This window comes from Schistocerca nitens, chromosome 2 (assembly GCF_023898315.1).
Source record: "Schistocerca nitens isolate TAMUIC-IGC-003100 chromosome 2, iqSchNite1.1, whole genome shotgun sequence".
NCBI classification, from domain to species: domain Eukaryota; kingdom Metazoa; phylum Arthropoda; class Insecta; order Orthoptera; family Acrididae; genus Schistocerca; species Schistocerca nitens.
Window position 1 is genome coordinate 301,563,841 of NC_064615.1, and position 25,152 is coordinate 301,588,992.

Consider the following 25,152-nt stretch of genomic DNA (forward strand, 5'->3'; position numbering starts at 1 on the left):
GTCCTCTTCTACACACTCGATTGTGATCACACGACAACTCTCGGGCCTGCTAGGTGCAAATATGGATGTGCGCGCAGCACACTGTGACGCACAGTTTTGAGGAAGCGACGGCAGCACGTGGGCACGCTGGCCGGCGGTCTCCTTGAAGCTCGCAGAAAGCGTGCTGGCCGCCGCGGGGTGGGGGGAGCGCGTGGCAGCGCATGCGCGCAGGGCTCGCAGCATCTATTGACCTCCGCGAACGCCTCCTCCCGCCTTCCGCCTGCCGACACAGCGCCTACTGCGGCTCCTAATCCTCTTAAAATTTTAACCACGCCGCCGTCGGATAGCGTTGAACATGCACGGCGCTCCCACCGAAAATAATCCGCCTCGCGAACGGGTGGTGGGCGCCTCGAGCCACCCCTTCTAGTCGACCGCGGGTTTCCGTCCATTCAGAACGCAGGCGTAGTACTATGGCCAGGCAGCACCCACGTGTTAATTGTTGGCAAACAGTGCGGTCGACTGTGTTTGTCTCGGAAGTATCAGGAAACGCAGGTATCTCGTGTTGACCTGTATAAAATGGTGCGAAATGTAGCGAGAGTCCCTTTGCCGCAGTGGATAGCATATTTGTCTTCCTTCACCTCCCTATTTTCTTTTCTTTTGTCCCTCCCCTGCCAATTTAATTTCCTCTACTTTTTAAGTAAATACTCGTCGATAACAAAATCGTTGGAAACGGATCCCCATTACTTCTCCTGAAGAAAACTATATTTCCTTAGTATTTGTGAACGCATAGCCGAACTAACTAAAAACCTCAGCTCAACATGTTCTGCTCTTACAACTATCTCTCATTGTGTTAACCTAAAGAAAATGGTGTTCGCGTACTTTCATTCCTTATTGTCTTGTGGAATAATTTTCTGGGGCAATGCTCCCAAAGTAAATAATTTATTCGACAGAACATTTTGTAAGGTAGAAGGTGATTATAATTAAACTTTCAGTACTTGAGCCAGAGTAGACGGAACACTTTTCACCGTATGGGTACCGAACTTTCTTAGGACTACTTAAACGTGGCGATTTGGGAATTGCTCCTGCGAGAGACTGACGGTCCGTTGCGCCACAAACTGTAGAAGAAGCTACTGTTGCCATGGCTGAGAATGCTGGACGTAATGTGCGAGGTTCAAGCAGTGCACGAGCTGTGTCAAGACAGCTGAACAGTCTATGATCCACCGCTCGAAAATGTGCTGCGAACATTGGAAAATGGTATACGTGGATGCAGATGGTCATCACAGTGAGCAACGTTCGTAACTTGAAACATAAACATGGAACACAATTAACAAACGTTACCCTCTCATGTGGAAATTAAAATGTGTTTCTTTTAATGGTTTATTTCTTATTTCTCTTTCGCATGTCCTTACAAATATTTCCACAAAGTTTCACTGTCCTATGATCACTAGTTTCCCGTGGTGACCCTTTCAAGCAGCGAAAATTCAATTCTAGCCTCACTGCAGATAACTAAAAATCTTGGAGTTGCCTCTTTTAGGCTCTTGGGATTCTTTCACTCGCTTCCTAAGACATTTACTCTTCACTGTCTAATTAAAACTCTTTCTTATTATTGTTTTGTGATGTTTTGAATCGTGATGAAAGTCTTTGTGTGTTGAATGCAGCTTGCCGCTAACTTGGTGTAGTGTTTGTCTGTACAGAAGTGTAACTGTCGTCTTTATCGCTCCTTCACTCTCACGCCTGAATCAGTACAGTAAAGTCAGGGCTTCGTGGATTATGATTGGCTGATCCGTAAAAGGACAGACAAACAATTATACTACTGGAGGATTGTAAGTAATTTCTAGAATTACATTCACTCTCTCTCTCTCTCTCTCTCTATAATTTATCTGTGTACAATGAAAATATATTACTTGAGATCAGCCTCGTCGAATCTCTGGTAGAGCCCCTCGTCTTAATATTCAGCGGCAGTTTTGCTAGAAAAGATCTTTACGTTTGTTATTATTATTAAGCGCTGCATTCAGTTGGGAAAATCGATCGTTTGAACAATCCGTTCAATTTACGACAGATCTAATATTTCAGATGTGGACGAAGCCTGTTTGGACGATTTGTAAAACTCATAGATTGCAGGTTCTCTTCGTCACAGCTGAAACTTCCCAATTAATTACAGGCCCAGACAATCATCAATGATTCATACAGAGAACTCATTCTTCATTCACTCTGTAATAAAATGTTCACAAACCTGATTTCAGATGAACGGTTTATATTAAATCCTTTGTTGTACAGATTCCGTTTTCTGGTATTTTAAATCTCAAGAGATTTATTTTCACAGGTTTATTATTTCTTTATGTCTCCCACTAGCGGCACAAATTTCCCTTGTTCGCTTTAATGCGAAGAAGAGTACCCAAAAACTTCTTTAACAATCCGATTTTGGAAAAAGTTCCGTTCTCTCTCTCTCTCTCTATCCCAACTATAATAACCATGGAGCATACATATCTCTACCTCTGTTGTTCCAGAGAATAAACGTACTAGAAAACTACCTTGGCGTCGACGAGCTGTCGGCGCATATCTTACTAGAAAATCTGATCAGATACTTTTTAAACGTAAATAAATATGGATGATTTGATTAATCATTATTAATTAGTGCGTGGTAGAGGGTAATTTTCCGTGGGGATATTACAACTGGTTATTGTTGATGACAGTAAAAAAGTTTCAGCTGAGCCGTGCTATACACGTTTACAGTACAAGGCACATAAATAGTTTTCATGTAGTCTTTATCCCTCTGTCTAACGACCAGAGTGGAGTTGCGAACTCTGATGCAAATAGTTTCAATAAGTTTCCACCTAATGTAAAACAAGAAACTGGGAATTCCTACGAATTCAAAATAAAATTAAAAACATATTTCATTAGCCACTCCTACAAATTATCATATCATATAAGCTGAAAGACTGAAAAGGTCTATTTCTTACATCGTACGTAGTAGCGTGACAAGTAGTAGTACCATAAATACAGCTCTGCATTTGCATATTCAAGTAATTATTTTCTCTGCAAAATACCAAATTTAACAAATAAGCAATGGACGATGAATAGTAGTTATTTAATGTAACTGAGGAGGCTTCAGTTTCCGTCTTGTTCGGTAGTTTACATTTAGCTGACTACAGTAATATTTTAATATTAATACAGTGAAAAGATTAACTTCCTAAGAGTAACTTGTCTTTCGTTGAATGTCACCCATGTGGCCCTAGAGGAAAACCGACGAACGACGTTGCCCTATGAGACGTATTTACGCTCGTCTAATTGTATCGATAAGGATCGCCGTCATTGTTTTGGATCGCCAGATCTGTTTCATCAAGTCAAACTCTTGACACCACTGATTTGAATGCAACAATAACGTGAAATGTCTGACAGATAGCGAATCAAGTTTTAAATATAATTTAAAGTCATTTCTCCTGGACAATTCCTCCTATTTCATTGACGAATTTGTACTTAAAAACTGATATCCAATAATGTATAATAGTGTGTTATTAATGTTAACACTAATCATGAATACATATCCTATAAATTGACTCATTCTACATCTTTCCGATAAAAGAATCGTTCAAATGATCTATGTAACATGTAACTGACTCACCAGCAACTACCTCTTCACAGTCAGATAAAATACTAACCTGAGTACAATCATCATGAAGGTACTGCGGTCTTCAGTCCGAAGAGTGGTGTAATACAGCACTCCACGCTTCTCTATCCTGTGCAAGACTCTTCATCTCCGAATAACTACTGCAACCTACATCCCCTTGAAACTGCTTACTGTGTTTATACTTTGGTCTTCCTCAGTTGTCTGTACATCACTCACTTCCCTTTATTACCAAACTGACGATTTCTTGGTGTCTCAGAAAGTGCCCTATCAATCGATCCCTTCTTTTAGTCGAGCTGTGCCCGAAATTTCTTTTTTCCCATTTCGTCTCAGTACTTCCAAATTAGTTACGCAATCTACCCGTCTATCTTCAGTATTCGTCTGTTCCTACACATTTCAAAAGCTCCTATTCTTTTCTTGTCTGAACGACTTGCTGTCTATGTTTCACTTCCATACAAGGCTACACTCTATACTAATATCTTCAGAGGGACTTCTCGGCACTGTCAGATGTTAATAAATTCCTTACTTCAAGAAACTGTTTTCTCGCAGTACATTCGTATCCTCTCTACTTTGGCCATCATCAGTTATTTCGATGTCAAAATAACAAAACTAATCTATTACTTTTATTGTCTCATTTTCTAATCTGATTGCCTTAGCGTCGCTTAATTTATTTCGACAACATTCCTTTACCCTTGTTTTACTTTTGTTGATGTTCACCATATAAAATCTTTTCAAGACACTATCCATTCCGTTGAACTGACGTTCCAAGTCCTTTGCTGATTTTCAACCCAACCACAATGGTCTAACGCAAATGAAATGGTTCAGTGCCTCAACCGCTGCCGTTCGCGGCACACGCATGCATCCGTTCACCTCTTCTCTCGCCACGTCGCGTACTTCGAGTTCAAATGGTTCAAATGGCTCTGATCACTATGGGACTTAACTTCTAAGGTCATCAGACCCCTAGAACTTAGAACAAATTAAACCTAACTAACCTAAGGACATCACACACATCCATGCCAGAGGCAGGATTCGAACCTGCGACCGTAGCGGTCACGCGGTTCCAGACTGTAGCGCCTAGAACCGCTCGGCCAGAATGGCCGGCGATTGTGTTTAAAACCTGGACGTATAGCAGCCAGGGGAGTACGGTACACTCATCCTGGTGCTCTTCGAGTCATGCACGTGCACTGCGACGTGTGTGAGACGTTGCATTGTCCTGCTGGTAAATGCCATCGTGCTGACTGAAAGCAACTGCATGTAGGAGTGGTCATTGTTCCCAAGGATAAAGGATATATGCATACTTGTGTTAATCCATTATGCCTTCCAAGATGAAGAGGTCACCCATGCAATGCTACGAAAACATTCTCAAGACCATAACGCTCCCTCCTTCGATTTGGACCCTTCCGACGATTTTTGTAGCGTGCCTGCTTTCAGACGTTTCATTTCGATGGAGCATAAAACGTGATCCATCTGAAAAGGCCATCTGCCGCCACTCAGCGGACATCCAGTTGCGGTGTTGACGTGAAAATTCCAGCCTTCGTCGCCGATGAACAGCAGTCACATGGGTGCATGAACCAGACGTCTACCACGAAGGCCCATACTCAGCAACGTTCACTGAATGTCGCTGAGGAGACTTTGCTGGTAACCCCTTGGTTCATCTGGGCGGTCAGTTACTCAACAGTTGCACCTCTTTTCGCACGTACACATCGCCGCAGCCATCGGTCATCCCTGTTATCTATGGCCCGTAGTGAATCACATTTTCCTCGGCGCCGGTTTCGAATAACGCCATTTTGCCAGGCACGGTATATTTTAAGCACGGCGGCAAGCCAAGATTTCACAAACTTGGCCGTTTCGGAAATGCTTCCATCCTTTTCCCGAATGCCAATGATTATGCCCTTTTGCACATCATACAAATCGCTCCGTTCCCGCATTACAACTGCGCTGTTTTACGCGACCCCCAAAACGCTTTATAATTATACCGTCCGCTGCTAGTGCTGCCACCTGCGTCTGTAAACGGTAGCTGCACGTTGAAGTCACAGATAGGCGGTGATCACATTAATGTGATTGGGCCCTGTATATATGTGTTCAAGCCAACAAATTCAATTACCTAAAGCGATAATACTGATTTCTATAGTTTTTTAGCAAATGCCGTTTTAAGTATTTGCAGTTCATGAGCTGCAAGGATGTTATTAATTTACTGAGGCTCCAACCCAGTGGGGAAAACATTTGCAATCATATATTACTGACAATTAAAATTAAAACAAGAAGGACAGCAAGTAACCAAATTTTACTTATTGTGTGAATATTACTAAGAAGAATACGTGGTTAAATTTGTGGATGATTTTGGGTTTACAGGCTGCGAAATGTAGTATCCAGAACAGTGGCAGCAACAACGGCCTTGATCCAGCTTTGCTTCCAGCTGAACTCAGTCTGAGTGACGGACGTGGGTACGCCATTCCAAGCTGCTGTCAGAGCTTACGTCAGAGTTGCTGACCCGCAGTGGCTGACGTGTGACGGCGTGTCGGTCTGTCGGCAAGCCGAGACCAGGTGCCTTCAGTGGGTCAGAGACCTCGAGAATCTCAAGGCCAGGGTAACAGTCGAACACCCTCTGTATCGAGATAGCTGAAGGCAGCACGGGCAACATGCGGTTTTGCGTTACCCTGTTGAAAGAAAATGTCACAATCATGCCGAAGATAGACATAGCCACCAGTCTTAACATGTCAGAAACGTAATGCCTGCTGTCCAAATTACCGGCAACGTAAAGGACAGGTGTTCATGTGGTGTATCTGGCAGATGGTGGGTTAGGGTAACGGTGACCAGTGCAGTTTGATAATGTTCACTCTCCTAGGAGTTTGCTCACACAGACGTAGTCTCACTCCAGTGTCGAGCGCTGTCGTGTTCGTCCCTGCCGGAGCGCCTCCCCCTGCTACAAGGCGCAACAACGGTCGCCGCGCTCACAGTCCGAGGTATGTGCTCCGTGCGGCGTCGCACTGTCCGTGTGCGCACACTGGTTTGCTGCAAACGAGCACATTTCCCGACCCCACGTACGTGACGGGCCGGGCCTGGACGATCTTGCACTGCTGCGCCAAAACTGTGCCTGTCCTGTCGAGCGCCAGTCGCGTGGGACCATTTAAATCCTGCTTGAATCCATCGATTCGATATTGGCGTGAGAGTCGTGAGATGCCGACAAACGCACGCAGCAGTAAGCGGCAGTATCAGTAGGCCACGCTGCTGCCGACACGTACTGTTAGATGGTCGTCCTTCTTACACGAAGCACCACACGATCTTCTACAGTCAACGAATATTTAAATGCGATTTCTAAATAGTAAACCCGCTGCGTTATCTGTCCTTATATACAGATCGTTGGTGGCGTTACTTCTACGTACTTCGTGCAGTTGTGCCGAAATGTTAATCATTTGCATATCCAAGTATGTAGTAGTTTTATGCATAAAACTAAAAAAAAAGGTTCAAATGGCTCTAAGCACTAAGAGACAATATCTGAGGTCATCAGTCCCGTAGACTTAGAACTACTTAAATCTATCTAACCTAAGGACAGCACACACATCCATACCCGAGGCAGGATTCGAACCTGCGACCGTAGCAGCCACTCGGTACCGGACTGAAGAGCCTAGAACCGCTCGGCCACAGCGGCCGGCCATAAAACTCACCAGAGCACCCGAAAGCACACCATTATGTTCCCAGTCCTTACTATTACACGTACAGATCTGTGACAGACATTTACGGTATTGTTTGCAGATAGTGGTATACAGTACTGCAAACAGAAAGCTGAGCATCTTTTACGAAAATAGTGGAGAGAAGGTTTCTGTTTCATTACAAAAATTGAAGAATGCCGCACATCTCCCTATCTGCAGGTCGCAACATTCTCAAACAATCCATCGCACACTACGACTACACGGGTTCCAAACGGTAGCTTTTCCAATGGATTATTCTGGTTATGGCCTGTCATCATGCGAAGAGAATTTAAATAGCATGTTTGCCTCAATATGCGCCCGTCACGGGTAACTTCTCAGAGCAGTTTTCGTCAGATCAGTTCTGCTGGTGCTGTCGGCATTCTCCCAAGCATGCCACGATTAGATACACCACTCTCGTGAGAGAAGACCGCGAAGAAAGACTGCAGTATTTTTACAAAGAAACTGGTACACCTGCCTAATATCGTGTAGGGCTCCCGCGAGCGCGCAGAAGTGCCGCAACACGACGTGTCTGAGGTAGTGCTGGACAGAATTGACACCATGAATCCTTAAGAGTACGACAGTGTGGAGATCTCTTCTGAATAGCACGTTGCGGGCATCCCAGATATACTCGATGTTCATGTCTGGGGAGGTTGGTGGCCAACGGAAGTGTTTAAACTCAGAAGAGTGTTCCTAGACTACTCTGTAGCAATTCTGGACAGGTGGGGTGTCGATTATCCTACTAGAATTGTCAAAGTCTGTCGGAATGCACAATGGACAAGAATGGATGCAGGTGATCAGACAGGATGCTTACATAGGTGTCACCTGTCAGAGTCGTATCTAGATGTGTCAGGGGTCCCGTATCACTCCAATTGCACACGCCTCACAGCATTACAGCTTGAACAGTTCCCTGCTGCATGCAGGGTCCATGGATTCATGAGGTTGTCTCCATACCCGTACACGTCCGTCCGCTCGATAGAATTTGAAACGCGCCTCGTCCGACCAGGCAACATGTTTCCAGTCACCAAATGTACAATGTCGGTGTTGATGGGTCCAGGCGAGGCGTAAAGCTTTGTGTCGTGCAGTCATCAAGGGTACACGAGTAGGTCTTCGGCTCCGAAAGCCCATATCGATGATATTTCGTTGAATGGTTCGCGTCCTGACTCTTGTTGATGGCCTAGCACTGAAATCTGCAGCAATTTTTGGAAGTGTTGGACTTCTGTCACGTTGAACGATTCTCTTCAGTCGTCGTTGGTCCCGTTCTTGCAGGATCTTTTTCCTGCCGCAGCAGTGTCGGAGATTTGATCTTTAACTAGATTCCTGGTATTCACTGCACACTCGTGAAGTGGTCGGACGGGAAAATCCTCACTTCATCGCTACCTCGAAGATGCTGTGTCCCATCGCTCGTGCGCCGACTATAACACCACGTTCAAACTCACTTACAGTCAGATCTTGGTAAACTGCCATTGAAGCAGCAGTAACCGATCCAACAACTGCGCTAGACACTCGTTGCTTATATAGGCATTGCCGACCGCAGAGCCGTAGTCTGTTTGTTTACATATCTCTTTAGTCGAATACGCATGCCTATACCAGTTTCTTTGACGCATCAGTGTATAATTATGACAGAATTACGTGAATAATGAAACGTCATAAGAACTTTTAGAATATTACATTTTCCAGTAAGAAGACACGATCTGTAAAACAGTAACAAATATGAAGTACAATTTATAATCACCCAAAAATGAAATATCTCGAACACATACAAGCTTGCATTAACAATGTAAGTCGTACACCTGTGTGGGGGTCCGGTAAGTGTTGTTGTGTTACTACAAAACCTGTAATAAGAAGTGAACACATCCAAACTCTCCATTCTGTTAAGGTATCATTTTATAACAACACGGAATAACATCATCTGCCCGCTGAATCAACTGACATCAGTATTTTGGAGCATCTTTGGTCGGTTTTAAAACAGAGAATCTGGCGCCGATTTCACCTTGCATCATCGCTAAAGGGAGCTAGATCAAAATGCCCGTGGAAGAAATGCGCGTTTTGTATGCATCCATTCCAGAACGACTCACAGCTGGATGACGAGCAGCAGATGATCAATTAGTTAATTAATCGTGACCCTATAGGTCAGAGGCTCTCGGACTGTGGGACGCGAAGGTCCTACAGATGCGTCGCATGCTGTGAGCTACGAGGTACTGCTGCCGATCGTCGACGTGCTGCTTCGTATATCGCGCTTTTTTAGTCCGAACGACAATTTTCCATGCTCAGAGCGTCTCTAGACAGCGCTCCACGGTCTCTAGACAATGCTCCACGGTAATCTGTGTCTCACGTGACATACACTGAGCACTTCCAAGACGGGCGGTTGCTTCTCTGCTCCACAATGAGACGGGATGGTAATGCTGGTCGCTGCTCCTTGTTGTTCCGTAGCGTTGACTTTGCCGATTACCCGTTGTTACATTCTATGACAGTCAACGGACAGACAGACAACCGAACATCGCCAGCAACAGCTGACCCTAGCGGCGGCTGCTTTCTCCGAAGTGAGATACTCACCGTTCGTTGTTGACATGGTAGCGCGTGGGAAGTTTAGCGCCTCCGCATAAAGCCCTCTCAGTTTCCTGACTGGTTGATTAGACCAGTCACGATTTCCTCGCCTGTGCCAATCCCTCCATGTCACAGTAGTACATATACCCAAATGTCCTAGTTATTTGTTGTATATATTTCAATTTCGTCTTCCTCTACGATTTTTCCCTCAGTTATCCTTCTGGTGTCACGGAAATTATTTTACTCACTGGTGTTTAACACATGTCCTGCTGCTTCTTCTAGTTAGTTTTCCACACGATCTATTCTGCAAAGAAATTCCTATTTACCCTATAGCATACTTAATTTTCATCCTCCGCATCTCGAACGCTTCGGGTTTTATTATTTTCTGGTTTTCAACCTGAGTGATGGAATGTTCCCAGCGTCGGAAACCCACGACGTGGTCGCGACAGAAACGTACTCATTCTCTTTTGTGTTCCTCGTGAAGCACTCTTTCTCCATTACAACAGCTGTCTCTATCCTAACTGCTCATGAGAAAATACCATCATGGAAAAACTGTACTGGTAAGCAAAGTGACCTTTCAGATATGTTCCCTTCTCTTGTCTCAAGGGTACGGAATACTAGTAATCTAGAGCTTTCAATGGACGTAATGAACTATTTTCTCACTCATCTAGTATTGTTCCAAAATATTTTTGAAAACTACCTGTCACCTTTTTGTAGTATCACAATTGTGAGAAGTGTATCTGGAAATGTTTCAGTGTACACATCTTAGGACATAAGTAATCGAGAACAGTTGGTCGATTTAAATAGTAAAAATTAACTGAACAAAATATCTATGACATGCCTGTGGAAACACATAAACAAAAAAATTGCATTGGAACGAGAATGAATTGAAGATTTTAACTGCATTTGCATTTCATGGCTATACGAGGCAAGCTTCTATTCCCAGGGTCTGCATGTTAATCTGGATTTGGTCATGTTAGTGGTAGAGGGTGGTCGAATGCCTTTCCCGTCACGCCACCCCCCCCCCTCTCTCTCTCTCTCTCTCGTTCTCTCTCCCTCTCTCTCTCTCACCGGGACGAAATTTGTGTACCCCATCTCTTTCCGTCTAGCGATAGTGCTAATCCATGTTCAGGTGTGTGAACTACTTCTAGATATTTACGAATCGTGTAACTGAGGCGGGACGTGGGTGCCAGCCCGGTATTCACCTAGTGGGATGTGAGAAACCACCTGATAACCACATCCAAACTAGCCAGCACACCGGCCCTCGTCGTTAATCCTGCGGGGCCGACTCACTTTCCCGAATCCTGGAAGCGGCGTGCTGACGCGCGCGGCTATGTGGACGGGTGAACATAGCTATTGAACTAAAAGTTGCCATTTATAGTATCGTTCCACGTTTTGCTATACTCTAGTGCAAAAATATTCGCAGAAGCAGTTTTGTGGTTTCATTTTTAAAAACTTACATCAAATGGTTCAGCACGATTTCACTGTGAAATACATTCGCATTGTAGCCGTAATGAGATGTTAAAATGCCGGCCATTGTGGCCGAGCGGTTCTAGGTGCTACAGTCTGGAACCGCGCGACCGCTACGGTCGCAGGTTCGAATCCTGCCTCGGGCATGGATGTGTGTGATGTCCTTAGGTTAGTTAGGTTTAAGTAGTTCTAAGTTCTAGGGGACTGATGACTTGAGAAGTTGAGTCCCATAGTGCTGAGAGCCATTTGAACCATTTGAACCAAGATGTTAAATCAACGCTGTGTGATGGAGAACGGAACTGCACTGTTTGTTAGTTACAACAATTGTGTACTACCGGGCATCATCTATGTGTAGATATGGTGGTGTAATTTTGACTTAATGTGCACTTTATTGGTCTTCTGTACCAGTACGTATTGATCACACGAAAACAGCCATAGAGGCCGGAAGTCAGCAGTAACATCTACAATTTGTTTGACATATTCTTCCAATCATTAAAAGTAATTCCAGGTAAAGGACATAAAGAAAAACTTAAGGCAACAATTTTTAAAAGAAGATTTGTAATTTTAAATGCTCATAAATTGGTGTTCTGCAGTTCTGAAAACACTCAGATGCCGATTTCTAGTAAAACCTGGCACGATAAATTGGAGTTCGTCCAACTGTTTAGATACGGCGTATAATTGAAAGTTTGTGTGTGTGTGGGTGTGTGTGTGTGTGTGTGTATGTGTGTGTGTGTGTGTGTGTGTGTGTGTGTGTCTAAAAATAAACACCAGGACTCGAACGTTTTTGCATAAAGTCGAAAGAATGCGTATCTTCCAAAATATTTAGGAAATTCAGAACATTGAAGAATTTCTGCTTCGAGTAGTTCAAGTGCGAAATTTAGTAGTTGATTTTGTGTTTCTCACCTTTCGCGGAGGTGACTGCTGAATGTGGCTGGCAGGGCACGGGTCGGAACGAGGTCGCACTCCGCACTCGGCAGGCCGTCGGCCCATGAATGGTTGATGATTGGGGTCCGACCGGGTCACTAATGCACGCTGGCCTGATTAGCGAGCCGCACAGTGCACGTCCGGTCTGGTATCTGAACGCGCAGCCGACCCGGCAGCCGTAATCACCAGGGGGGACGTAATTCCCCCACCTCGTCTCGCCTCTGTTCCTGTTGCGCGTAAAATAACTTGTGTCCAAAAAATAGGTTGAGGACAATACAGGAATAAATCGTGTCCCTTTACGTTTATAGAGGTAATCTGAAACCAGCCATCACGCTGTGTCTCAAAAAGGCATTTACGAAAGGGCTGGAAGACTGAAACTTCCTGGTGGATTAAAACTTTGTACCGGATCGAGAATCTAACTCGGGACCTTTGCCTTTTACGGGCAAGTGCTCTACCAACTGAGCTACCCAAGAACGACTCACGACCCGTCCTCACAGCTTCAATTCTGCCTGTACCTCGTCTCCTACCTTCCAAACTTCACAGAAGCTTTTCTGCGAATCTTGCAGAACTAGCACTCCTGGAAGAAAGAACTGAAGCTGTGAGAACGGGTCGTGAGTCATGTTGGCAGAGCACTTGCCCGCGAGAGGCAAAGGTTCCAAATGCGAGTTTCGGTCCGGCACACAGATTTGATGTGCCAGGAAGTTTCATATCAGCGCACACTCCACTGCAGTGCAGCGTTCTGGACAGGAAGACTGCTGAGATAGCTAAGTTTTTAACAGATATCAGTCTTTTGAGAGATTTGACACGGTACTACTTTCTGTTTAGTGCCAATCTTTTATCTCTTTGTACGTGGTCATGTATTCAATCTGTTCCACGTAAGATTCATCATTCATACGACATCCACTACTGCATAAACGCCACCTCTATTCGTTTACCTACCCTGCTACTTCAATGCAAACAATCCATTTTGACTCCTGGATGTTTTCTAATACTTTCTATCCATCTTTTCGTATCTTTTGGAATCCTGGTTCAGTTACAATACATTCACCTGGGCTCTTCCATTTGATTTTACAGTCAGAGTTTCGCCTTCAATTCCCTGATCGATTTGTTGTTTTCCTATCTCTCCTAACAACTAACAGTATGCATCTGATATTGCTCGGTGAAAATGTCTCAGTTTTCAAATGGTTTTCGCATTGAAAGTTAATGAGTCTATGTCTTATTCAAAAATGGCAGCGTACATTATTTGTAATCTTTTTATTTCAGACAAACTGGAATAGTCGTTTTGAAATATACTTAGTTCGCCAGAATCGCGCGAGGTGGCGCAGTGTTTAGCACACTGGACTCGCATTCGGGAGGACGACGGTTCAATCCCGCGTTCGGCCATTCTGATTTAGATTTTCCGTGAGTTCCCTAAATTGCTTCAGGTAAATGCCGGGATTGTTCCTTTGAAAGGGCACAGCCGACTTCCCTTCCCATCCTTCCCTAAATCGATGAGACCGATGACCTCGCTGTTTTGCCGGCCGGAGTGGCCGAGCGGTTCTAGGCGCTACAGTCTGCAACCGCGCAGCCGCTACGGTCGCAGGTTCGAATCCTGCCTCGGGCATGGATGTGTGTGATGTCCTTAGGTTAGTTAGGTTTAAGTAGTTCTAAGTTCTAGGGGACTGATGACCTCAGCAGTTAAGTCCCGTAGTGCTCAGAGCCATTTGAACCAACCTCGCTGTTTGGTCTCCACCCCCAAACAACCCGACCCCAACCCATCGCCATCCCAGGCCAATTTTACATTTCTGTTTCTTGTACTTCCGTTTTCAGGCACTGTCTTCAGTAGACCAAAATACAAATTATCGTCTATTTTTTGTGTCACTTCATTATCAATTAGTGTTATTTTTTTCGATATGTTGGTTGCGACTCTGTGCCTGTGTGGATAAATATTAGACTACCGGTTACTTCATGATTTCTTAACACGTATTGTTTCTTCATTTTCACATTATAAGAATCTGAAAACTGCCCTACAAATGCTGAGGGTTATTTTTGCGTCACGGAACCTCCTTGCTGACTTCTTTCAATTCTAAATTTCTCACTATCCTGGGGAATTCTAAAGCAAAGTGTAGTATTCAAGTACATATCCTTAAGGATAATAATGTATTTTGAATTATGATCTAGTTTCTGAAGAGCAGTTCGTACAATTTCAAAACCGCTCTGAAAATCTATGAATCCCAGGGAAAACTCATTGCTCCGTTCCATAAATGTATAAGTCAGATTAAAAAGTCAAACATTCCATGCGGTATAACTTCCAGGAAATGGGAAAAAACTGTTTATCTTGTAAGTTAATACTCTAAAGCAGAAATGTAAAATTAAAGAGTCAGTCCAAATAATCGAAGAAAACTGATAATATAGTGGTATTGAAATATTGTGCAAAAGCAGGGAAAGATGATGGAATCTTTCCTTCCTTGAATTCAGTTACATAAACTTCCTGAAATAGAAGAAATTCTGAAGACGCCAATGGTTCTAACGCCAGCCATGATGTATCAGGTGGAGAACTTAGCTGGGTACTAGATCCTTGGCCGTGGGTTGCACGACGAGAGTGGCATCAAATGGTAGGCTGGTCACAGCTCTCTCGACGGAAGCATCCAAGTAGTCCAGTGACGGTGACCGTGTGGCTGGTGTGGGCAGAACAAGAGCGGCCCGTAATATCGTCAACAGCCAATCAGCTGGCTGTCTGGGGCCAGTCTCTAAGGGAACAATACAAAGTAGGTGACAGACTGGACACTGAGGGTAGAACGACGTGAAAAAGGAGATGGAAGCAAGAGTGTGCCAAAGCAACAGGGATGAAAAGGCATTGTGCCAAAGCGCTCAGATGTAAAGGTATTGTGCGATAACGCTGGGGATGAAAACGTGTCGTGTAGACATAGGGCAGAGGACTATTCTGCCATGGACTGTGCGACTGGTCCCGGCGGAGGTTCGAGTCCTCCCTCGGGCATGGGTGTGTGTGTTTGTCCTTAGGATAATTTAGGTTAAGTAGTGTGTAAGCTTAGGGACTGATGACCTTAGCAATTAAGTCCCATAAGATTTCACACACATTTGCACATTTGATTTGACTATTCTGCACTGCACAGGAAAAAGCGACTTGTGGAAACAATTGGCAGGGAAGTATGTCACGCGAAAGTACTTGAGATATATTAAGATTCTGAGAGTGAAAAGGGAATGTGGAAGAAATGTGCAAGGATGAGGCACCTAAAAGATCATAAAGTGTGCTTGAGGAGTAGGAAGGGGCTGGACCACGCAGGAGACAGGTTCAAATGGCTCTGAGCACTATGGGACTTAACAGCTGAGGTCACCAGTCCCCTAGAACTTAGAACTAATTAAACCTAACTAACCTAAGGACACCACACACATCCATGCCCGAGGCAGGATTCGAACCTGCGACCGTAGCGGTCGCGCGATTCCAGACTGAAGCGCCTAGAACCGCTCGACCACTCCGGCCGGCGATCTTCTGATGACTTTATTAGTCGATAGATGACAGCATCAACTGCAAACAACCTAAGACGGCTGCTCACATTGTCTTCCAAATCGTTTATATAGATAAGGAACAGCAAAGGGCCTATAACACCACCTTGGGGAACGACACAAATCACTTCAGTTTTACTCGATGACTTTCTGTCAATTACTACGAACTCTGACCTCTCTGACAGGAAATCACCAATCCAGTTACATAACTGAGACGATATTCCATAAGCACGCAATTTCACTACAAGCCGCTTGTGTGGTACAGTGTCAAAAACCTTGGTGTTGGTGCTGCGTCCAATAGAGAAAACTGAGGTGGTGTAGGCCGGCAGCCAAAGATTTTGGTGGAGTGACAGAGATGGCGGTAGGAAGGATCTGATGTCGTGGTGCTGTCCACGGAATTTGGTGTTGTGGCTGGCAGCAGGAGGCAGCGCCAGTGGTGGCAGCGGGTGGTCAGTCCTAGCGGTGCACCGGGGACAGGGGCAGGGCACCTCAGTAGACAACATGTGGCTACCGGATCAGATGCTATACCAGGGACCGGAGGCTGGAGGAGAGCAACCTCGCAGGGAAATTCTGACCCCACCAGCAGTTCCAGAAGGCGACTTTGCATCTGGTAGAGGTCGCACAGTAAGGAAAAATTACAAGATTGCTCTGCTGCCTGAGACACACTGGAGCAGGCACCAGATGCACTGTCTCATAAATGCTGTGCCACGTATTGTGCAAAAACACCTAAGATAGATGACAGAAGCTAGTGTCCAACTGAGATGCCAAACGGTACACAAAGAGAAGAGCCACGCTAGAAAATATCTATTGCCTGCTAAGAAGATGTATGAAAAGTGAAGTTCCGCAAAGCCGTGGAATGGGAAAACAGAAAAGAAGCACAAGAGTCACAACACAACAGAAGGAAGCTAAAATACACGCTAAAGCACTGTCGTCCTGGGCTGAAGCCCAAAAATAAACACTGGTTCGGAAAAACAACAAACATCTGGCCCCCAGTTGAAGCATCCGCCGCAGACGGCCAAAAGGTAAGGGCCAGGCATAAGATGGCGCCAAATTTATTTGAATTAAGCAAACACTAATTTCATTATTGGAACGAGTTTCGAAAAGGTCATGAGGAAAACAAATTCTTCTGGTTTGAGCACAAAATAGTTTTCTAGACACAAGGTCTGGTAATGGAGTAAACAAATTTCTAAAATAAAAGTTCTTTGCAAACTTCATGTAGAAAGGAAGTCCGATTAAAAGTACTTCGCACACTTAGCGCAGAAACAAAGTCCAGACGACACCAGTAAGAGTTATAGTTCACAATGAGAAAAATGTCTACGTCTGCCGAAGCCAAATGAAAGAAACTCTGAAATACTGGAGGAGAGCAATAGAGTTAAGGCAAAATGGAATATAGTGAAGCAAGAGAGAGGACAACCAACCACATTACCACTGAATTGTATGGAAGGGTTATAAATGACGAAGCACAGGTAGCAAATGTATTTAATAATCATTTCTTAAACATAGTATAAAAGCTCTTCTGGTTTTGATGGTGTTTCCAATAGGGTACTAAAGATTTGTTCCCATATAATAAGTCCGGTATCGTCCGAAATATGTAATGCATCACTAACTCAAGGCATTTTTCCATAGAGACTAAAATATGCCGTTGTTAAACCCCTCTTTAAGAAAGATGATAAAAGAGACCTCAGTAACTACCGGCCTATTTCATTGCTGACATCATTTTCCATAATTTTTAGAAGGTGATGTATTGAAGAATAGTATCAGTTTGACAACAATAATATCCTCAGCAAATCACAGTTTGGCTTTCAGAAGGGTTGCACTACTGAGAATGCCACTTACATGTTCACACACCAGATATTACAAGCATTAAATAACAAAATAGCACCGGTACCTATTTTCTGTGACCCATCCAAAGCATTTGATTGTATCAATCATAGTATACTCCTAGATAAACTGAATTTTGATGGGATTAATGATATGGCCAACCAATGGATCATATCATACCTAACCAAAAGAATGCGCAGAATTGTACTTAATAGTAATTCAACCAACAGAATCCAGGGACATAATTCTGACTGGGGAGAAATCACGTATGGGATTCCCCAAGGCTCAATCTTAGGACCACTACTGTTTCTCATCTATGTAAATGATCTACCGTCTAATGTACAACAAGCAGAATTAGTTCTTTTTGCAGATGACACCAGTATTGTAATCACTCCAAGTACATATACAGAAATGGAAGAAATGGTGAAGAAAGTTCTCAAATGCGTCATTGACTGGTTTTCGGCGAATGGTCTCACACTGAATTTCACAAAGACATTATATTCAGTTCTGCACCTCTAGGGTACTACACCTTAAATGTAACACATGGTGATGAAATAATACATAGGGTGGAAGCTTCCAAATTCTTAGGTGTCCATATTGATGAAAATTTAAATTGCAAAAAACCACATTTTGGAACTCCTAAAAAAACTTAGTTCAGCCTCATTTGCACTTAGATTCATAGCAAATTTTGGGAAGAGAGATATCAGGAAGTGGACATATTTTGCTTATTTTCATTCAGTGATGCCATATGGAATAATATTCTGGGGTAACTCATCTTTAAGAAAGGTCTTCATTGCCCAAAAACGTGCTGTAAGAATAATATGTGGTGCTCACCCGCAACCATCTTGTAGACATCTGTATAAGGAGTCTGACCAGTGCTTCAGAGTATATTCCCTCATGACGTTTGTTGTAAATAATCGACTACAGTTCAAAAGGAACAATGAGGTACATAATTACAAATTAGAACGAAAAATGACATTCATTACTCGAAAATTTAAATTGCAAAATCATTTTGGAACTCCTAAAAAAACTTAGTTCAGCCTCATTTGCACTTAGATTCATAGCAAATTTTGGGAAGACTCGTTCCACATCACGAGGATTTATAGTGCAAAATGATCCATGGAACTTGAAAGTAACTGACTAATGCGAGTCCGCTGGTTGGCCACTATGTCGGAGCCATGTCTTCAGGATGGCCACGTTGCAGGATCCGGGATGAGAAGGTGATAGTATAAGGATGACTCTGGAGTGAACTCACGATTGAAGATATGCATAAGCATTTGGCGCCTGGCCCAGTTAGCCCGCTCAGAGTGCGTTGCCTGCTCAGGGGCTGTGCACTAGCCTAAGTGCAGCCCTCGGCGCCAGGATACAGTCAGTCTTGCTTCCCGCCATGTACCTGGCGTAGAAGAGAGGACCGTAGGGCCAGCGTCTTCCGCTGGCGCCTCGGTCGCCATTTGGTGGTCGTGTGTAGTGTGGCTGCCCTCTCTGTCGTCTCTACGAAATCTGGCTGCCTGCGCCTGTGTAACTGTGATGCGATGTGGGTTGCAGGCAGAGTAGGCGTAAGCCCACGACACTGTCGAATGTGATTAAAGGAACTTATTTCTAGTAATAGGACAAGTTTTAGTTGTACATTCTGTAGTACAATGTATATTAGTATGCAAAGACATATCTTCACATTGCATGTGTGTATGTCATTTTTCAAATATTAAACTGCAGGTTATGAAAATAAGAATAAAATAAATAAATAACATTGCGAAGGCGAGTTTTGCTGACTACATTCCAGAACATCCCTGCATCTCAATTGGTCGCCTTAAACACGTGGAAACGGTAAAACTGTGCACTGATGTAGGATTCGTAAACAACACGCAAGAAAGGGATCCGTACAAATTATAAAAATGGATGTACGTATGTTTCTATTTATGTTCCACATCTCCTACTAAACCACTTGAGCGATCTGAACCAAACTTGGTACACATATCATATACTGTCTGAAAGAATAATGCTGGGGTAAGAACCACCCATCTATCAATGGGGTGAGGATGGGGTGAAAAAGCTGTGTAGCCCCCGTACTTTAGTCATCCATTATTTGAGAATGAGAGCACTAAGAGAAGTACAAGAAGTTTTACAAATCATTTCCAGTCTTTACGATATTTCTCCTCACTGACGACACGCATAGAATGATGAAGGGAAAAACGTTTGTTTGCTACATTTTCGCTGCTCTTGCAGTAAAGCTGTCACATGAAGTGTGACGTATTAATTTATCACTTCTTTACTACTAACTGTATTCGTGATTCGTTTTCCAGGCAGTATTCACATGGACCACAGTATTAACATGTACCACATGTGCCCAGAAAAATTACATCATTGTACGACACTTGATTCACGAGATATGGCTCTGAGCACTATGGCACTTAACATCTGAGGTCATCAGTCCCCTAGAACTTAGAACTACTTAAACCTAGCTAACCTGAGGACATCACACACATCCATGCCCGAGGCAGGATTCGAACCTGCGACCGTAGCCGGTCGCGCGGATCCAGACTGTAGTGCCTAGAACCGCTCGGTCACCCCGGCCGACAATCGCATCATCAGGGACTTTTAAATTTATTACTTCGCTGCTGCTAACTCTATTCGCAACATTTTTAGAAGGCAGCGTATCCATCTGCCGCTGAATGTACCTACAAAACTATTATTATCCGATACATATTTCAGGAGGTATGACATCAGATACTGGGATGCAAGGAAAAACTGCCGCGTCGTGCATGACATTTTATTATTTCTTTGTCACTAAGTTTATTCGCAACACAAGTCGCAGACGGTGTCCAAATATGCCACTGAATGCACCTACAAAAATATATCATTGTACGACATATAGCTCAAGAGATACGACGTCATAAACAATGAGTTGCGTGAAAATGAAAGCGCGGAGCGAAATTCGCTAGACATACAGGTGAAATATGTGTACAAATACGGTTGAAATATGTTAAATATGAATGAAATACATTTGACAAGGCCATGAGGGCAAAGTCACAGGTGAAAAACCCTTGGAACGATTTCAATCAAATTTGCTACACACATTAGTTACATTCTGGAAAGAAATACTGTAGTGTGAGAACCACAAGCCTTCTATTGGAGTGTTTGAGTGAGTGAAATAATGTGGAGAGAGAAGGAAGAGGAGATGGATAGACAGTGCGGGGGTAGGAGGCTTCAGGCACAGATTGGAGGAGGAGTAAATGAACAGAGATAGGGATGGGGGAATGGACAGAGATATGGCAGGGGGAAATGGACAAAGACAGGCAGAGAAACAGAGGGACTGAGACGGGAGAAAGAGATGGACAAAAACATAGGGGAGCAGAAGATGAACAGACAGAGGGGGAGGAGTAAATGGAGAGAGAAAAGGAAGAGGAGGAGATGGATACAGAAAGAAAAGGGGAGAAGATGATCTGGGAGAGACAGGAGAAGTAGATGGATAGAGGGGGAGGAGGAGATGGACAGTGTATGGGAGTGGAGGAGATGGGCAGAGAGAGGGGGTGAAAGAGATAGAGAGTGGGGGTGGAGGAGATGGAACAGAGAGTGGGGGTGGAGGAGATAGAGAGAGGGGGAGGAGCATATGGACTAATGGGAGACTGAAATACATACATAAGCAGGCAATGCCGGGTACTCAGCTGGTTATAATATAAACTCATCCTGAAGGTCTGAGACTGGAATGTGCATGCCGGGTACTCAGCTGGTTATAATATAAACTCATCCTGAAGGTCTGAGACTGGAATGTGCATTGCCTGTCGCGCGAAATGTGTCAGTGTTCGGACCTCCGCCCGGTACACAGGGTTACTGTGCGTGGAAGCTTCACTACTCTGTGTACTGTCACCGCCTAGGGACTAGTACTATTCCAGGCGCAGACCAGCTGTGGACCGGCGAGCTGCTTCTGTGCGGCGCATAGAACGACAACAACCAACAACCCGCTCGCCACGGCCGCCGGCCGGCCACTGCTGCGCTCTGAGTGCGCGCGCATTGCCAAATATGGCGGCGGGTATTCTTAGCCGACGCCGCGCCGTCGCAGGATCTAGGCCCTTCCGCCCGCCGCGCCTTCGCTAATAACCGGTTCGCGGCGCAGCGTGGCTCCGGTCCTCCGGCAATGCTCGTCGCCTTGTTCGTGGTCTGCCGAGCGTAAACAACTCGGCGACTCGTGTCCCGCTCCTGCCGTTATTTTCCCTGACATTCCCAGGGATTACTTTCGATCTCTCTCCCACTCCTTGTGTTTACACTCCTGGACAGCTGAATTAGACACATCCATGTAGTAGCCCTGATGAATGCGATGACGCCTCGTGCTATGGATCCCGCGAGACACGGAAAGAGTTACGGAGCTATCACTTTGAATGACCTTTCAACCACAAAGCACAACTCATGAAGAGTGGTTGGAACTACGTCCGAGGCGTCCACATCTCCCCCGACTGTGACTCACATGTGCTAAACGGTATTGATGTCAAGCGATTACGAGGGCTCTGTAGCACCGTCATTTGCGCGGAGTGATCGTCCAATCACTGTGACACAATTAGGGAGCGTCGGTGTGGTGCATTGTCTTCCGAAGCTGCAGCTCGCATATCGGTGCTATGTGAACAAATGGATACACGTAATCGGTCAGTAGCTTCTTGTAGCGTTATCGTTGAATGACGATGACAAATGAAGGGCTTATTTCAATAGTGGTACAAGCCCATTACCTCCACTTTTCTGCCTATAATGCTCCTGAAATTAATGATCCAAACAAACAGAAAGAAAGGTTCATCTCTAGCAAGAAGCCATATGCTTGAATATTTCTGGTATCTCAACTACAGATTTTTCAGCGCTCATTTAACTTTAGGACTCTGTATCTCTAAATGACCAAAAATGGACTTGTACCACTATTGAAATAAGCCCTTCAAATGTATCCCACGCATAGATCCGCTACCCCCATCACTACCGAAACACTGCCTATGTGATGAACGGGATGCATCGCCTGATGTGTACCTCAGATCAAGTTTTATTTTCAGGTATAAATCACCAAAAAAAACCTAGGTTCTCCTACCTTTGTTTTATCGTGTGCCTTTGTGCGGTATCGTTCATCTCTGACGTGACTGATTCGTAGAAAATGAACATTTCGACGTCAGTATTTCGCCAAGGGGGAGAGTGGGGGGGGGGGGGGGGAGAGGAGTGGAGAGGTGGTTACATAAATGTCCTGATCACCAGACTTTACGAAGAGGTTTGAAATTTAATCTGGATCATTTTCGCAGTGTCTCGGAGTCCGGACAATTGTATGTGACTCGTTCGCCGGACGGTAGGTACATAAAGCTCGGCGGCCTCGTTGGTGATATTCGAGAGGAGTAGGCTGGGTTTCATCTCTCCCTTCTCTCATTATCATACAACGCAAACATGACACCTTTCTATGCACACATCCATTACTGTCACCTGTACTCAACGACACAACTCGCATACACAGCAAGGAAAGGCGCCATTGTACGCGAAGAAAGAAAATCTTTTCCTTTTATGTGGTTGAACTACCCCTCAGGGTCTCCGATCCAACAACACGATACGATTACCGAGCGAGGTGGCGCAGTGGTTAGACACTGGACTCGCATTCGGGAGGACGACGGTTCAATCCCGCGTCCGGCCATCCTGATTTAGGTTTTCCGTGATTTCCCTAAATCGCTCCAGACAAATGCCGGGATGGTTCCTTTCAAAGGGCACGGCCGACTTCCTTCCCCATCCTTCCCTAATCCGATGAGACCGATGACCTTGCTGTCTGGTCTCCTTCCCCAAACCAACCAACCAACGATACGATTCCCCCTTGCTTCCTACATCACATACGTCTTCTGCCATTGCTCATTTTATTGCAAATCCTTTTATCTACTTATTCCGGTACTGTATATTCATTTCTCTTGCACAGGCCAGCTGTTGAAAATGGACTCCGGTTCGAAAAATGCAGAGCGTATGAAACAATTTTTAAAACAATTTTGTTTATTAAATGAATCGGCGCATGTATAACGACCCTTACATTAAATATGAAAGGCTTTTTAAAAGTGCTCAAGTACCTGACTTCGCTTCTCTTTTTACAGGCTGGCGTAAGCTTGAACCCAATCTGGGAGAGAGATCTGCTTTAGTCAAAGGTAAGTGTACCAAAAGAGTTATTCGAAATCCGTATACAAACTTTACGATTTACTCAACTGAAGTCTTAAGTAATGCAACAATTGGTTTCTGCCAAGCATTTATCCTCGGCTGTCACCTTAAGTAAGCCTATCCTGTTCCCACAGCGAACGGTGAGCCTACCCAAGCACAACGGCTGTCGGTGAAGTCCCTGTATGTTTCTCTGGTTTTAAACACATTCCGGCTCATGAAGAACGAAGTAATATCTTTTCTGATTTCTAGGAAAGTACGCTCTCGGAATTTTAATAGCACATGCTTCTGTCATCCACAATTCCTATTTTAGCGTCTGTGTTGGAGTCTGATGAACAATTTTTGTGATGGTCTCGCGATTGCTTAACGAACTAGTGACGAAACGCACTGCTCTTCGGATTTTGTCAATTAAACCTACCTAGTAAGGATCCTGGACTTATGAACAATAATCATGAATCTATTTTGTGACGCTTTAGACATTAACATTTTGTATGTCGACATTTCATCTCTAAGTGGATGAGCTACATTTCCTTGAGCACTCGGCAGATATATCTCAGACTGGCAGCTGTATTTCTTTAAACTAGTTTCATTTGGCTCTTCAACTTTGGTTTCTCCTTAACTGTAACAATGAAGTCAGAGAAATAAAACTGAATGCTCAAATGGAAAATATAGTTTTTGTCTTAGCTGCTTAGACTGTTCGACAAAGCACGCAACTTTGTAGGTGAACTGAGTGCATTCCTGTGGTACTCTGCTGTAAAAACTAGGTGGCCAACCCGAGTGGTTATAGATTCCAACTTAGAATCCGTCTCATTTAGGTCTTAATTGTCCCTAATGCCCCATCTACTACCCCTGGTTCCTCATTATTTTTAGTGTATTTGCTATCAGTATTAGGTTACAGCATGTGCCTTCGTCTCTACCTGTTCGTTATACAATTCTGTTCTGGCTCCTCAACACATATCTATATGGTGTTTCCTAATCCCAAATGTGCCTCCCTCTCATGACTTTTTGAAGAAGTGGCTGCTATTGTTCATGCCTGTAGGTGAACTCCTTTCCTCTGGTCAGTATTCCCCTTTCATTCACACTCTGTTCTTTCTTCTAGGACTCCCGTAATTGTCACATTTTATTATTAGCTTCAGACGTTCCAGAATTTCTTACCGAATGAGGTGGTTCAGCCATTAAGACACTGGAGTTGTGTTCGATAGGTGCAGATTTCAAGACCAAAAGAGCCGTATTTATCGAGGGTTTCCTAAATCACTCGTAGCGAATGGCCGGACAGTTCACAAGCAAAACCACGCCCGTGCCTTCAGCCCCTTCACTATCCAGCAGGCCTACAGCTCCGTCGCTAATGACCACGACTAAGACAGGGTGTTCCTTTCAATATTTTCCCATTTTTCTGATACTTCTCTTTCTCTATATGGGACCGAAAGCATTTTCGTACAAGCCGCGTCGATA

General features: G+C 44.3%; 1 protein-coding gene across 1 annotated transcript in view; it reads left to right on the forward strand.

Moving 5' to 3' along the window:
- Window positions 1-25,152, forward strand: part of LOC126234996 (uncharacterized) — a 557,903-nt gene that overhangs the window by 515,906 nt on the left and 16,845 nt on the right. The window contains exon 6 of the mRNA XM_049943733.1: window positions 23,643-23,693. Coding sequence (XP_049799690.1) covers window positions 23,643-23,652 — 10 coding nt within the window. The 3' untranslated portion in view covers window positions 23,653-23,693. The remainder of the gene's footprint in view (window positions 1-23,642; window positions 23,694-25,152) is intronic.